The 15,278-nt window shown below is 39.8% G+C and overlaps 1 protein-coding gene across 1 annotated transcript in view; it reads left to right on the forward strand.

Moving 5' to 3' along the window:
* Window positions 1-12,058, forward strand: part of ADAMTSL1 (ADAMTS like 1) — a gene marked incomplete at both ends in the record, with an annotated part of 347,299 nt that extends 335,241 nt beyond the window's left edge. Inside the window, 5 exons of the mRNA XM_084305155.1 lie at window positions 1,667-1,847; window positions 6,266-6,473; window positions 9,309-9,418; window positions 10,627-10,847; window positions 11,952-12,058. Coding sequence (XP_084161281.1) covers window positions 1,667-1,847; window positions 6,266-6,473; window positions 9,309-9,418; window positions 10,627-10,847; window positions 11,952-12,058 — 827 coding nt within the window. The remainder of the gene's footprint in view (window positions 1-1,666; window positions 1,848-6,265; window positions 6,474-9,308; window positions 9,419-10,626; window positions 10,848-11,951) is intronic.
* Window positions 12,059-15,278: the final 3,220 nt, after the last annotated feature.

Here is a 15,278-nt window from a genome sequence, read left to right on the forward strand (position 1 = left end):
CACAGTCTCTTCTTGCTTGAAAACCCTTTGCTTGTAAAACTGCTGTCACTGTTATTTTTATCCTAGAAATAAAGTGACGGTGACAAAGTCACTGAACAGAGCAGTGTGGATGGGTTGGAAAAGAATATGCATCTTTCATTTCTGCAGTTGTTGGTGGTGGAGTGGAAAATAATTTAACTTTTTCTTAATTTTTGCAATAAAACTTAAAATGTGTTGCGACTCCTTCATTCACTTTCAGAACGAATGATCTCTGTAATCTACATGGTGAGAAATGTCCTTCACTAAATCATACCCCTTTGCAATTATAAATGGTTAAGAATGAAAATGTATATTGTGTTTTTGAATACATAGCTCTGAATTTGTAAGTGTACCTTTAAGATGTTAAAACAGATTATAAGCCCATTCTTTTCTTTCATTCTCCTACTTTGGGGTGATCCAAACTTTTCAATGAGGGAGTCTAAGGGCTTTCTAGAAGACTCAGAAAGTCCTTCACATGACAAGTGAAAATGGATGGGTCTTTTTAATGCTTGGCAATACACTGAGCATGTGCCTTCAGTTCTATCTCAGTCTCAAAGCTCTCACAAAAGTGAAAGGCAAGGCCAAATTGTGTCTTCTTTGCAGGTGCCATGTTTTCCCACCACTATTTTGTTATTTGAGTTTAAAAGTTCGTTTAAAATATGTTTTAAGAGTAGATTTGCAAAGAGGAATATGAAAAATTTACTGACCTCTGTAATTGCATCCACTGAATTGCATTGTAATAAATGTTCATAGTATGAAATGACTTGACAAAATCAACTGGAATGAACGAACCAGGGGGCTTCTTGGGAGTTAGCCAGACTACACTAGTTTGATTTTTATCAAAGGTCAAGAACTCTGATCAAGCTTTATGAACTATCTAGGGACCTTAAAAAGTGAATTTATACACTTCTGAAAAGTGTATAAAGGATGTATTGCCAGAAGGATTAATAACACCTTTTTCATGAACCAATGCAAAATAATAATAATATTGATAATAATAATTAATTAATTAAATTAAATTAAAAAAAAAAATCTGACTGAATAGGAAGAAATCACTGGGAACTAAAAATACCATTTAAGGAAAAAAAATCTGAAGAGCTTAATATTCTATGAAATCATTCTTATATTACTTTTAATGATGCTCCATACTGCTTTGTCACTGTAAAATTCCTTTTTTTGTATTTTTTAACAAGTCTTTGAGAAGGTAGTTATTTTCACACACATACTACTTTCTTATCTTTTAAATTAGAGATATGTTTACCACAAATACCAGCTGCGAGGCTTTCTGCAGTGTCTTGTTTATCTGCATACCAGGAGCTTACATGCTTGCCATGGTACCTGCTGGTCTCATTCTCCCAATGGCCGCCTGAAGTTTCTGACTAATTCACAGACAGCTAATAGGCTCAATGAATTATCCAAGTTTATATAAATGCAAGGATTTCTGATGCCCCATGTACCTGTCATTTGGCATCACTGAACTGTGCTACAGCGTCATTCGATTTCCATGTCTGATGCTTCTGAGCACATAAAAAAAAAGGGGGGGGGGGGAGGGAGGGGAGGAGGAGGAACGGCATGGTTACAAAAGAGAGTTAGTCTCCTGCTGACAGTTTTTAAGTGTTAATGTGTCCCTCCCATGTTTTTTTGGCAGAATACCAGTGGTCAGTGGACAAGCTGATGGCTTGTTCTGCTTCCTGTGGCCACAAAGGGGTGCAGCTGCCCCAGCTCAGATGCTTACTGGATGGGTCTGAAGTCAACATATCCCACTGCAAAGAGAAGCCCAAGCCATCCCTGCAGCCCATTGCATGCAACAGGAGAGACTGCCCTTCACGGTTTGTCCTTACCATGTTAAAATGTCATATATGCTTTTAAAGTGCACTTGTAAAGTTCTTGGTGCAGGAGTGCATGCCATTGTAGCCCTGCCACTGCCTGTCTGGGGAAAAGTCATGGCTAAAAGGGAACTTTTTAGTGCTTAGCCTTGACAGTTGGGAATTAGTAGCAAGATTTGTGGAAAATGTTGACAGTAAATGGTACAGACAGTGTTTACTCCTTCAGTAGTTATGTTAGAAATGGATGGAAGAGTTACTGCTTACTCTTTATCAGCTAAGGTCACAGCTTCATGGTACTTTTGAATTCTTCCCTGACAGTGGGAATAATCAGCATTTTTACAATGAGGTAGAAAATTTTCATTTCCATTTCAAGCCTCACCAGTTCTTCAAACTCGTAAACTTCACTGGGGGCTGATGTTACATGGGGAGAGGGAGCACAATGCTGTACTTCATGAAAGGAAAGATTTCACCCTAAATGGGGCCTTCAGACAGTACTTACTGTATGTTGAAACTGTAAAGTAAAAGAACACAATGTACTTGTCTTCCTACCTCCGATTAAGAACTAGCAGATTTTCAGACATTTCAAGGCCAGGTCCTCATTAGAGAAAAAGCACTGATCTAGTATCTTTGTGGTTTATTAATATAAATTCAATACTCTCCACATACAATAGCAATGACTGGAAAGTGAACAGAAGAAAGTAAGCTCCAGAAGTAATAATCTGGACCCTTCAAAATAAAGTTGTCCCAGTAACTGACTAGTTAGAAAAGATGCTTGTCCTAGAGTTCACATCAACTCACTCTGAAAAGACATCATGTCTTAGGGCCACCACTGTACAGTTTTTCTCTGAGTTTTGTGTGTGATTAACAATATGGTGACTGATAATAATAATAATAATAATAATAAAAATAATAATAATATGCAAATCAAAGTTACAGAGAGGTCTAAGCTGCAAATTTCAAATCTGAACCAAAGCTCCCAGAGCCAAAGCTCCCCAGAAGCCAAAGCTCCCCAGAAGATCGGTGCTTTTGATTATCAGCTTTCAGCATTGTTTCACAACTGATCAAAATACAGCACAAGAAATATGGTACATCAAGGCTGAAAAGTATTTTCAGACATTTGTTGGTACTTGTCATTTTGGATGATGGAGAAACATCTTGAATTACAGGAAAACTTGTCCAAGAAGTCTATATTTTCTGCTTAAGTCTACCTTTTCTGCTTTTCCTTTTATGACTCATTAATAATGCCCATCATGGCCAAGTAGAATCACAGGCTTCCATGGGCTGGCTGAGCTCAGGTCAGGCTGCTCAGGGCTTCATCTAGGCAGGGCACAAAACTTGAGGGAAACTCTCAGTATGCCCAAGGTTGCAGCTGCCATCAAGGGGAGCTTGACAGAAGTGAGCCAACAAGAACATGAACAGGGACAAATGCTGAGCCCCGTAACACCCTGTTTGTTAACAGCCTTCAGGCAGAGTAAAAACAATTCATCACCACCCTATGAGCCTCATCATCAAACACATTTTTCACTCAACCCATGTCAACCTATCCAGATCACAGCTTGGATATTAGACTATTGATGGAGACAAGTAAATATTTTCCATGTCCCTCACTTTTTCATCAGATATGGTCATTTTATCACAGAAGTCAATCAGGTACATCAGACATGACTTACCTTTGATCAGTCTGGGCAGACTGTTCACAGTCATCTGCTTTTGCACAAAAACACAAACCACAAGGACTAGCTTCTGGATTTTCCCAGGCACCCCAATAAGGCTGACCAGTTCCCTATACATGTACGTCATCCCTACATCCTTTTTTGAAGTGGCAATGCTTCTGTTTCTCCAATTGTCAGGGGCCTCTCTAGTATCCATAACCTTTCAATAATGATAGCAAGCAGCCTTGAAGGGACATGGGCAAGCTCTCTCAGCATCCTCACACATAGCCCATCTCATCCCATACACTTCTATGGGCTGAGTTTTCTTGGGTAATTCTAGGCTGTGTTGGTTGTAAATTTGGTGCCTATCCTGTACACAGCGCTGTACACACAGGAGTTTCATCACCCAAGAACTGCAGGGTCATATGTTTTTTTGTATTCCACGTAGCATCATAAGACTTGATTCCAACAGCAGAACAGACAAAGAAGCTAGACTTAGCAGCTACTTTACTTAGTAGGTTTTGTTTCTTTGTTTCTTATCTGAGTTCCTGAGCTTCCTGAATGTCAAAACAGGCAGAAATGCAGCTGCAGATGTAAAACTGAATTCCCTTCACAGAGCGGAAATGTCTTTTGTAAAATTAGCACATCCCATTGGACTTTGTGGGCATGAAGGGGGTCAGAGAGAGGTCTGCCTCCTTTTACAGACTGTCTCAGTTTAAGTGCCCCTGTAATCTTTCACTTTCTATTACTGATAAACACAGTGGAATCATGACAGCTTGAAAAACTTCTGACTACATTAAGGTCTTTCCCTTGTTCTGCAGCTTTCTCCCTGCAGAACACACTTTCCTCCTTTGCCACCCATTGGTCTAAAAAAGAATACATCCCAGTGTCTATCCAGAGAGTCCAATTAGTGTTATACTCTGTCCGTGTTAAAAATGCCCCCATTCTCTAATCCAGTGGCTCCTTAGCTGAGAAGTGTGTAAGTGTTTTTCTGTATTTTTCTGGATTTTTTATTCCCTCCACTACCTTATGTCCATTGTGGACATGGTGTTCTTGAGTAAGAAAACACAAGGTAGTCAGGATCTCAAGAGAAATTTAGTACAATTTCCCTCATTCAACAGGGTGATTTGGGACTGGCACTTATATTAAAAGAGTCTAATCTGATGCGAGGAGAGGTGCTAAGCAACCTGATGAGAAATAACGAGCCAGATTTACCACTACAGTTGTGTCTTGGGTATATGGCAAGGTCCTGTTTAATTATCTTTTCTTAATATATTCTTACCCATTTTTGCAGGCAACTATTTTCTGAGTTGCAGGCTGAGTCATAAGAAGAAAACCAAAAGAGATTTGATGAAATATGAAATGTACTCATTAACAGTAGTTTGCCTACAGTGATGGCCATAAATTCCATGGGAATGGTTTATGTCTTTTTATCCCTTTTCTGAACAGTACCGCCACCCACACTCCTCTCTCAGGTCCTGAGAAACTGTTGAGATGTATGCTTGGAAATAAAAGTTGATTGAAATGCAGGGCAGAGCTTTATGAGGGAGATGTGTTCAACTGTAAGAAAAAAAAAAAAAGTTGTGTCTTTGTTTTCTTTGTCAGGAATGTGTCTGTTTATACGCTTGTTTCTGTGACCACAGGAATTAATCACCTGCAGAAACTGAGGAGTAGTAATGGATGCCTCTCCATGGGGCTTGAGAACACCTATTGCCTATTTTGCAAAGTAACCAGAAACACTGTCATTGAGGGATGAGATAGGCACTATTTCCCACCCCCACCCCCACCCCCAATATTACACAGCTCCTGCTGTGTATCCTGAAACTTAATGAAGCAAACTGCTGACAACCATAAGTCTCTTCAGGAAACTACTAATCAGTTGTGTTCTTCCTGTTCCTACCAATATCTCCTTCCCAAATCCAACTGCATGGGTGTTTCACCTAATCAGCTTTAAATAGGCAAGATGTACTGTCCATCTTGGTAAGATTTTGGGCCTGGACAATTATTTTTTGTTGTCACAGGTCTTTTATTAAACCCCAGAGCATATGGGATTAGACCCTCAGCAATTAAATGCACAGTCCAAGCTCAAGAGGAAAGAAAAAATGTGTTCTTTGTCTCTGTGCTGTCCATTCACAAACTCCATCCCTGAGCAACCATCAGGCTTTACTATATTATCCCAGCTGTGAGGGAGGTAACGGCAGGCAGGGACTGACACATATTAGCAGATTCTTGGTTCCTCTGTCAGCAGTGAGTTCAAAGTGCCCTCAAAGCTACTCTATCAGCTTTATGTGGACAGTTTTCTCTGCTGAGGACTGAAAATGGGCTGCAGCCTGTGACTGTAACCTGTGATCAAGCCCTGTGACCCATTGCTGGGACTCTTATTGTTGCCTGTGATTAAGGCTCCTGTGGCATAGTGGTGTGAGAGCAGCCATGTCCAAGCCCTGTGACTGGGCTAGAAATATTTACCAGGCTTTTAAAAAACAACCGTAAGGGCAAAAATAAAAATTATTCTGGTCCCAAAGAACTGTCAGAGAGATACTTAAATAAAAAATATAATATTTTCCCAGCTTTCATCCTATAAGAAGTTTTCAGTGACTAATATAGGAGGCTGAGGCACTCAGCACTTTCCAGGGTCTTGGCCCAAATGAACCAAGCTATTGCTGCCTTTCTCTGAGCCAACACATAAACTCTGGTTGGCACTGATGATACCTCAGGTAGCGCACTCACAGCACGTATGTGCTCCCTGACTTCCTTGCCTTTCTCTGACAGATGGATGGTAACTTCATGGTCTCCATGCACACGGAGCTGCGGTGGAGGCATCCAGACGCGGAGAGTGACATGTCAGCGACTGACAGCAAAAGGCAGCTCTGTCCCGATGTCAAACGAGGCTTGTGTCCAGGTGTCCAAGCGCCCCGTGGACACTCAGAACTGTAACAAGCAACCCTGTGTCGAGTGGGTGGCCTCCTCCTGGGGCCAGGTAAGAAGCATGCCAGCAGTCTGAAAACAGCCTCATAGTGTGGGGTGAGGAAAGCTGACAGAAGATGAGAGGCTATGGTCTGCATGGTTTTGAGAAGGCAACTAATTTGCTCAGCTCTTTGAACTCCAGTTTTGATGCACTGCATATTTGGGTTTCTGTAGCTTCCTGCAGTCCCCAGAACTGCTTTTGAATAGGACTTCCACTGCAGACCCCTCTTTGTCCACAGTAGAAATGTCTGCAGATCTTCATTATAATGACAGGTTACAAGTCTGGGAAATAGCATTCTCTATGTCTAAAATTGCCCTTAACACCCATGGAGTGTGTCTCATTTTTGGCTGTCAGGATTCAGGACTGATGGTCGTGATAGGTTTGGGGTTTTTGTATAACAATACAGTTTTAAAATGTTTCTGATGTTGCCTCAGAACCTCATAAGCTATGAGCCTTCTTGATTAGCTTCACAATGAAACACAGAATAGGAGGATACAAGCACCTTCAGATTACTTCATGCTGTTTTTCAGATCTTCAAATTCTCTCCTTACAGCTTCATAAAATGATCATATGTTAAAAAGTTTCTTTACATAAATACCAAATGTTCCAAGTATTTGGAGTTAAATCCCCTTGTTGTGGGAATCCAGAGAAGAGCTTGCTTTGTTTTGTTTTTGTCTTTTTGTTTGTTTGTTTTTGTTGTTGTTGTTGTGTTGTTTTTTTTTATTATTATTATTTGTTTTGTTTGTTTTTCCTGTGAGCTGAGATTTCTTGAAAAGATACTCACCAACACCCATTCAATTATAACCTAGAACCAGTCATTACTATCCTCCCTTTTCTCTCCACTCCAGCATGACTGAGACATATGTGAAGGTCAATGAATCCACGACAGTCCAGACTGAGGGGTAGAAACTTGTACATTTTAGTCCATAGATCTCCGAAGTGGTGACTCTCATGTAGGGTTATACCATACCACAATGAACGAGAGAGAGTTATCTCATATTATGCTATCTCATTGTGTTAGAGGTTAAAGTAACAAAATAGTTTGTTATTAATACCCACATGCTTTCTGTGTTTGCTTAGAGTATCATGCACAATACAGTATGCCTCATCTGTTTTCTTATGATGTTGTTAGAAAAAAAAACCTTCAGCGACTAGAACTTATTTTTGTTCACTAGTTGAAGACATCTTCATTAAACTCTTGCTTGTGTATTTTGGAAATTTCTCTCATGAAAGAGAAGCCAGTTATTGTATTACATTTATGAGTAAGCATGGAAATATCCTTCTTTATGAAGGAAACAAACTGTCCAATTTTCAGTCCCTGTGGAATTCCAGGTAAGGACTGGATTATCCTTTCAAAAAAAACAATTGCCTCATTCTTGCTTTTAGATCATTATGGTTTATCCAGTTCCCCATGACATCATACTCAGCCAACATGATCAAAGAGATCTGAATTCATTTGTTGCACCTGACCTCCATGCATTATGATATAGTATTTCTTCTACTTAAAAAAAATGATGTCCCACATGGGCCTATACAGCTCAGTCTCTAAGCCAGAAGACTACCTGCTATCTAATTACAGTTAGGAATGTACCACTGAATCAGTGGCTCTGTGTCTCAATTACTGTCTGAGTAGTATCATCGGATACTCTGAAGAGGCCATCAGGTCCACATTGCCTAGGTGCAGTGACTAGCTTTCCCAAAGAACAGAGAAAAACAGATGACTTACCCTCCCCGTTCCTCCAGAACTAATTCTTTTTCTTTCCCTTCCACCTTCCATTTAATATTAGTGGCATTTCGTGGACTATTTGAGCTCTGCTATGTATCACGTAATGTTTTGAAAGCAGTCACTCAAGATTGCTGATGATGACTGCCTGTCCTACAGGTAATGCAGAAGTGTTCTACACATTCCAATGAATGACATTTCCACCTACCTTGCTCAACAAGGGACATGGGAAAGAGTAGAGTCATTTTCTTCTCTCTTCCAATTATCAGGAAGGGAAGAAATCGCAGCAGAAAGTGAACATTATGTGAGGAGTGCATGATAGTGTGAAATGGGGCTTCTAGGGGCAGTGGAGAAAGATAGAAGTGTGGAAGAGAGAGTAGCCCTCTCCTGCCAAAACTTCCTCCTTCTTCACATTAACAAATCCCCAGTCTGTTCCAGAATATAATTTCCAGATACTTAATAAACAATCTGCTTTCTAACATTTGATTTAATTTTAAAAGAACACAAACACATGCTACATACCAATAACTAATTGCAGTTTAATCGAAGGAGAGGATTAGAAGAGTTAAACAGCAAGCGTGCAGCTGAGACACTTGAACTGGTTAGGATAACTTCATTTTTGGAGCAAACTTGCAGATCTGCTGTGTTTGCAGGTTTCATTTCTTGTTCTGCAATGCTTTTAAAATGTTATTTGTAGTGGAATATGTCCTTGTTTCAATATGTTCTTGGTTATTAACAATTTACCCATAAATTGTGATAGTTCAAGCTGCAAAATGCACAGTAAAATGAATGTATTCAGATTTCCTGTATGGATCATAGGCTCTTTGCTAATGATGTGAGAGTATTTTATTTGCCCTAACAGATGTATTTAAGATTGAACTATTGAAGAGGAGAGGGTAATAAATCTACAGAGCAGATACCGAAATATAGTTTTAATATTGCTGGAGGAGAGTGAGTTGGGACAAAAGATGACTGCGTGCTCAGCCTCCAAAGTGTGCAGAGCTGCAGGAACCGCTTGAAAGCTTCATAGTCACTGTATAGCAGTATGCACTTTATTTCACCAGCAGTCTTATATGAGGGGAACATTGCCTTTTACCTCCTTAAGTGTTTTTCTGTGTTCACAGTGTAATGGGCCTTGCATTGGACCACGACTGGCTGTACAACACAGACAGATACTTTGCCAGACCAAAGATGGGACTTCTGTGTCATCTGATCAATGCAGTACCTTGCCAAGGTAGGACAGGAATCTCATACAACTGAATCCACTGTCTTTCACATAGATTTTGAATGGACTAGTGATTTAACTGACATTTTATGTGTTTTCTGTATGTAACAAAAAGGAACGGTGCAACCTGTTTAATTATGCGGCATAAATCTCAGAAAGCTTAAGGCCAGACTTCAGTATTCATTCATTTGAGGGGAAAAAAAAAAAACACAAAAAAAAAAAACACGCTAGCTAACAACAGAAGAGCCTTCTAGGCATGCCAAATCCTAACTGAAAGGCCACGCTATTTCTTCCTAGACCAAGGGCACTTTTGTTACCTCAGCTCTACTGGTAATGAAAGAACCGCCAAAGCTTCACTTCTCTCAATTAAATTATTATTTTAATTTTAATATTAACATATTTAATATTAATATTAACAATATTAAAATAATAAAATTAAAATATTTAAAAATATTTTTAAAAATATTTAAAAAATAAATTAGAAAAAACATATATATTTGAAATATTCAATTATCTCTCAATTAAGCACAAGTGCTCATTGGATAAAATGGACTCCACGGCTTTTGTGTTCCTAAAGATAAGCTCCACTATTGACATCATAAAAACATTTATTTTCCATAAGATTTAGCCATGTAAATCAAGCCTAAACATGGCTGAAAATTACTGCTAGAGGCTCTTTGGCACCCCATCATGTATTTTAATTGTCTTTATGATGAAAAGAAGAGAACCAAATGTTCTTCTATGATCTTCACTTCTAAGAGAGGGCTAAAGAGTAAAGGAGGATTTCTAAGAAATGGCTTTGTTTCCCACTGATTACAGACATCAGCAAGTAATAAACCTCTGATGGGTTTTACTGGCTGTAACTTCTTTCATTACGTCTTTTCAATGAAGCTCTGGTTTGGCATTTAATGGGAAGTGGTATTTAGGTCAAACCCTCAAATTGTTCAAATTGTCATTTAACTCCAGTTGTGCTATACCAGCTGGCAACACCTGAGGGTCTGATCCCTGAGTGTAGTTACAGGATTGCCTTTCAGTGCATGAGGCTTGCCTGTGTTTGCTCCCAGTGAAGACTTGTTCCAAACAGTGCTCTGAACAAATTATATTCATAACATGTGAGGTTTGCAGTCCCCAGAGCTTGCATGCTGCCCAGAGTGGCACACGCTTCCTTCTCGTGCAGCATGGTGAGTGACAGGGCCCCTTTTCCCTTCTGCTCGTAGGCCTTTGAGCACTCAGAACTGCTGGACTGACATCTGTGGTGTGCACTGGAGAGTCAGCCTGTGGACCGTCTGTACGGCTACCTGCGGAAACTATGGCTTCCAGTCCCGGCGCGTCGACTGCGTGCATATCCGCACCAACAAGCCCGTGCTGGAGCACTACTGCTCCTGGAGACCACGGCCAGCCAACTGGCAGCGCTGCAACATCACGCCCTGTGAGAACAGTACGTTCCTGAGCTGAGGGGATGTGGTGGTTTGTGGTGTGCAGGGAAAGTTAACATTCCAGCCAGACCCAGTACAGGGGAGGATGTGAAGAGTGGGGTGGAGGAGGCAGGGGGAGGCCTATCTGTCCTCTAAAGAGAGCCATCTCCCAGAACTGTGGTGCTTGGCATCACAGCTGGGCTTCCTGGGTATCCTCCAACCTGAACAGATGCAAAATGCAGTGTCCAAACCTCAGCATCCCAACACAGGGGACAAGGTGCCCACTGCAGTTTGCTGGCAATGGTGTTGAGTGGGGCTGACTGGGATTGTATCTCCTTGCTAACCGTGTAAAGTGGTCCAACTGTCCATTAGTGGTACAGAAAAGAAGAAAAACACAGATGTTATTGCAATGAGCTGTATAACTGCCCTGTGGTGAACCCTTTTTGCAGCCTTAATATGGAAAGCGGGACACCATCAGATAAAAAAATGCACACAAGGTCTGGCTGAGATACTGGACAGTTTTCCAACCTGCAACTCAAAAGCAGGAGGCTGCAGGCCTCAAAAGCTTTCTGAATGATACTAGGGACCAAAGTCCTAGGGAATTTGAAATATAGGTTAAAGTATCTAAACATCTCCACCCTGGGCTGTGTTCTTTGACACATATTTGAAAAGCACAATACAACACCTGGTCAACCGTGGAGGCACTCCCACACACTCTTTTGAAATGCATGGGATTGGACAAAGTGCCTTTGAGCTACTCTGTTAGAGAAGTTTCCATTTGATTTACAACTGCATCTTCAATGTAACAGCTGTTAGGAAACCCTAGAGCTTCCCTAGAATGCCAGTAGATGACACAGGAGTGCTGGAGAAGGTTCAAAAGCTCTCTCAAATGCTCTCCTTATGCTCTGAAAGAAATGGCTGCCCACCATGTTCTCCTTTGAGCCTTTGGCTGCACGAAGTCCCCACTCAACCTCTGCAGCAAGACAAGGTCGTGCTCGCTGTGAGACCTCCCAGTACAAAGCTGTTTTTGTCCCCTCTCTCAGCAACACAATGAAATGTTCTTAGGTAAAAAAGCCCTTCTTTCATTGCCTCATCACCATTTCTCCTTTTTCTTTCTCCTTTGGTAGTGGAGTGCAGAGACACCACAAGGTACTGTGAGAAAGTGAAGCAACTCAAACTTTGCCAGCTCACCCAGTTCAAATCACGCTGCTGTGGGACTTGTGGAAAAGCTTGAAGACAAATGCAATGAAAATGGAGGAACAAGGGGATCACAGCCTTTGCTTCACTGAGGCAAGGACTTTCACAGAAAATATAAATGGAATGGATTTTTTTTTCATTTTATTTATTTATTTCCCTTTAAAAGAAAAAAAAAAAAGGAAAAAAAAAAAAGGAAAAAGAAAACCTTTTAACAAATTGTTGTTGTAAAGGGACCTGACAAGTTTTCCCTCCTATAAATCTGGGAGACAGAATGCAGCAAAATAATCATGAGGTTAGATAACAAAAAGTCAAAGAATCCCATGCCACCAGCAAAGGGCCTGAGAGGAGTGGGGCTGCCCCAAAATGTTTGTACACACTTGAGGATACACCAATAGATAGATGGGGAAGCGGATCAAAATGTAAACCTAGCATCACATTGAACCACCACAACATGAATCAAAGAATCAAACAGCTTGACAGATCATAGGGTTTGCAGAAAACAAAACAAAACAAAGCAAAAAAAATAAAAATAAATACAAATAATTTAAAAAAAATACTAAACAAAACATTCATCTGTGCAGTATACCAACCATTTATCTTAGAGTAGTTTGGGAATATAAGCATATGATTTTGCTTTATAAGCCTATTATTACAACCAAGATTGGTTATATACCCTTCTACACCCCTCTCTCCTTCTCCTCCCAGGCCTTCAAATGATCTCAGTGAGAGATAGCTGTTGATCTTTGAGAATCTAGAGTCATGTCTGAGAAAGTTGAACAATGTTGTGTAATGTGAGTGAGTCTAGAAGACATCTGAAAAAGTTCCCAGAGTGTATTTGTGAGGGAGGCTCAGCACTGGGAGGGTTGCTTCAGCACAGAGATGAGGTGGTGATGTTAGCTATTATCTAGGAGAAGGAAAGAAAGTATGATCTGCTACTAACAGACTGTAACACAAACCTGCAAATGCTGTCCTGTGCATAGCACAGACAGGGAAAATATCATTTGTGGTAACAAGAGCTGCTTCACATACTACATCCTACTAACACTTCATAGGAATAAATAGGAGTACTAGTTCCCAGAGTTCAGGTTCTTTGAGAGCTGAGGTTTGGGTAAGAAATTTGAGGAAGTGGGTTTTCCTTTCCTGCTAACATGAATATTTTCTCTCCTGACAGCCAAGCCTTTCAGTCAAGTAGTAGAAAAAATTTCTGATATCTTTGGCTTTGTTCCTACTCAGTAGAAACAGAATAGATTCAGCATCCGTCCCAGAGGGCTAACACCAATAAATTTTGATAAGTTTGCTCCTCTCTGGCTGCCTCCCACAAGAAAATGGGTACTACTAAACAGCATATTTTTTAAGCCTGGGTTTAACGCCCTAAAAATATGATCTAAAAAGTGAGCCTCAAACATCACACATTGCAGGCTGTCTGTGAGTCTTTCTCCCTAGCCAATTGCAGTGACTATTCATCCATTGAAGTACTTCATCCTTTTAGTTCCTGGGCAATTCCTGCTCTGCTCTGAATAGGGCTTTAAAATTAGAAGGGATTTGCAAAGTAGGAGGTTTGAGCATTATAAAAATTTAAAGGAGATCTATCTGGAACTGAGGCTTTGACTTGAAACCATCTCTAAATCAAAGGTTTGGCTGTGCTTCACCCCAGTGGGGCTCAGGCCCTGTGGTACATTAATGAAAGGCTGTTCGAGTACTGCTGTGTTACAGATTCCATAACGTGGACTTTTCAGCAAAACTGGGAATCTAATTCTGAGGTCAGTGTCAGATACATGACATTAAACTGTCTTCAGTTTGGTTGCTTCAAAACACATCTGGCAGTGGATGCTCTCACTACGAATGGGTCTTCAAGAAATAGTGTTGCTAAGCTTCCGTGTAACTTTTTATTTAAAAAAAAAAAAAAAAAGAAGAATGTCTTTCTATGTATGTAAATGTATATCTTTTGTGTATATTTATTAGGATTTCTTGTATAAAAAGTGCAATATTAATAATTGTACATTATTTTGTCGAGATAAAACTATTTTTTTTTTTTTAAATCTCCCCAGAATTTTGTTCCTCTAAAATCAATGGTAATAGTGTATTTTTCACTTGCATTTAATTGAGGATCTGCTTCACTGTGCACTGAGTGCTTTATAAAATATGACATGATGGAGGGGTGGCATTTTTAACTTGTGAAATGATAGTTATGCATGGAATGAAGGACAATTCCTTAATAATAATAGCAATAATAACGATAACAATAATAATAATAATAATGTGGTGGATATTTCTAGTACTGTAGTTAACAAAAAGCAGCACAGGGAAGTATTTACATTTGTTTGATAGCTAAGCATATTCAGATGATCATGTGTTGAATGGTAGCTATGTAACCATGCTGAGGATAAACAAAAAGGATCAGATCTGGAGGAGCCACTGTGTCATCTCGGCATAGTGTGAATCTAATTTCACGTGTTTGTTCTGTGAATTGTGACTTGGCAACATCTCAGTAAGATTTCTGAATATTTTCCAAAAGAACACTTTCCTTCTCTAAAAAGAAAACAAACAAGCAAACTTGTATTTATATATATTTTTTGTACAGGTAATGCAGGATACTTAGTTAACTACTGCTGTCTGATGTGTTGTTTATTAATCTTTAAAAAAAGCCAAAGTAGCAAAGCTTTTGAAGTACTCTGTCCTTATTCTGTATTACCACAGCAGCAAACAGCTGTTACATGAAACATACATGATCCACCATCATCCTCTTTCCGCAAGACAGGATCAACCCTGTCTTAATTTCTTTTTAAAAGTCTCCAGTCATTAAGATTCTGTGCCTTGTCTCGGAGATCTGTTTGAACTCTTCAATTGCCTTGCTTTATTCTTTTTAGCCTCTGTTTTTCTTCTAGAGGCATAAGGCCATTGCTGGTCCTAAGTTCATGGCAAGTATATAGGCTCATAAAAGTATATTCCTTTTTCGTACACAGAAACTATCAAAAACATCTTATAACTCTTCTCAGCAACTCCTGGACTGAAGCAATGCATACTACCCCTATTATTCAGTCTTTTCTTATATGTTCCCACTACTTTCATTAACAGAACTTGCAACTCATTAAAGCATCAAGTGTATAGAAGGAATCCTACTCATGAGCAGAATGACAAGGAAGAAAACATGAATAAAGTATTTCTCTTAACAAAGACAAAATCAGGTTTTGAATGTGAAGCTGGTTCTGCTGTTGCCCCTTTTCGAACAAATGTTATAATGCCTCTTCTAAAAGGGA

The sequence above is a fragment of the Netta rufina genome, assembly GCF_964035555.1.
Source record: "Netta rufina genome assembly, chromosome: Z".
NCBI classification, from domain to species: Eukaryota; Metazoa; Chordata; class Aves; order Anseriformes; family Anatidae; genus Netta; species Netta rufina.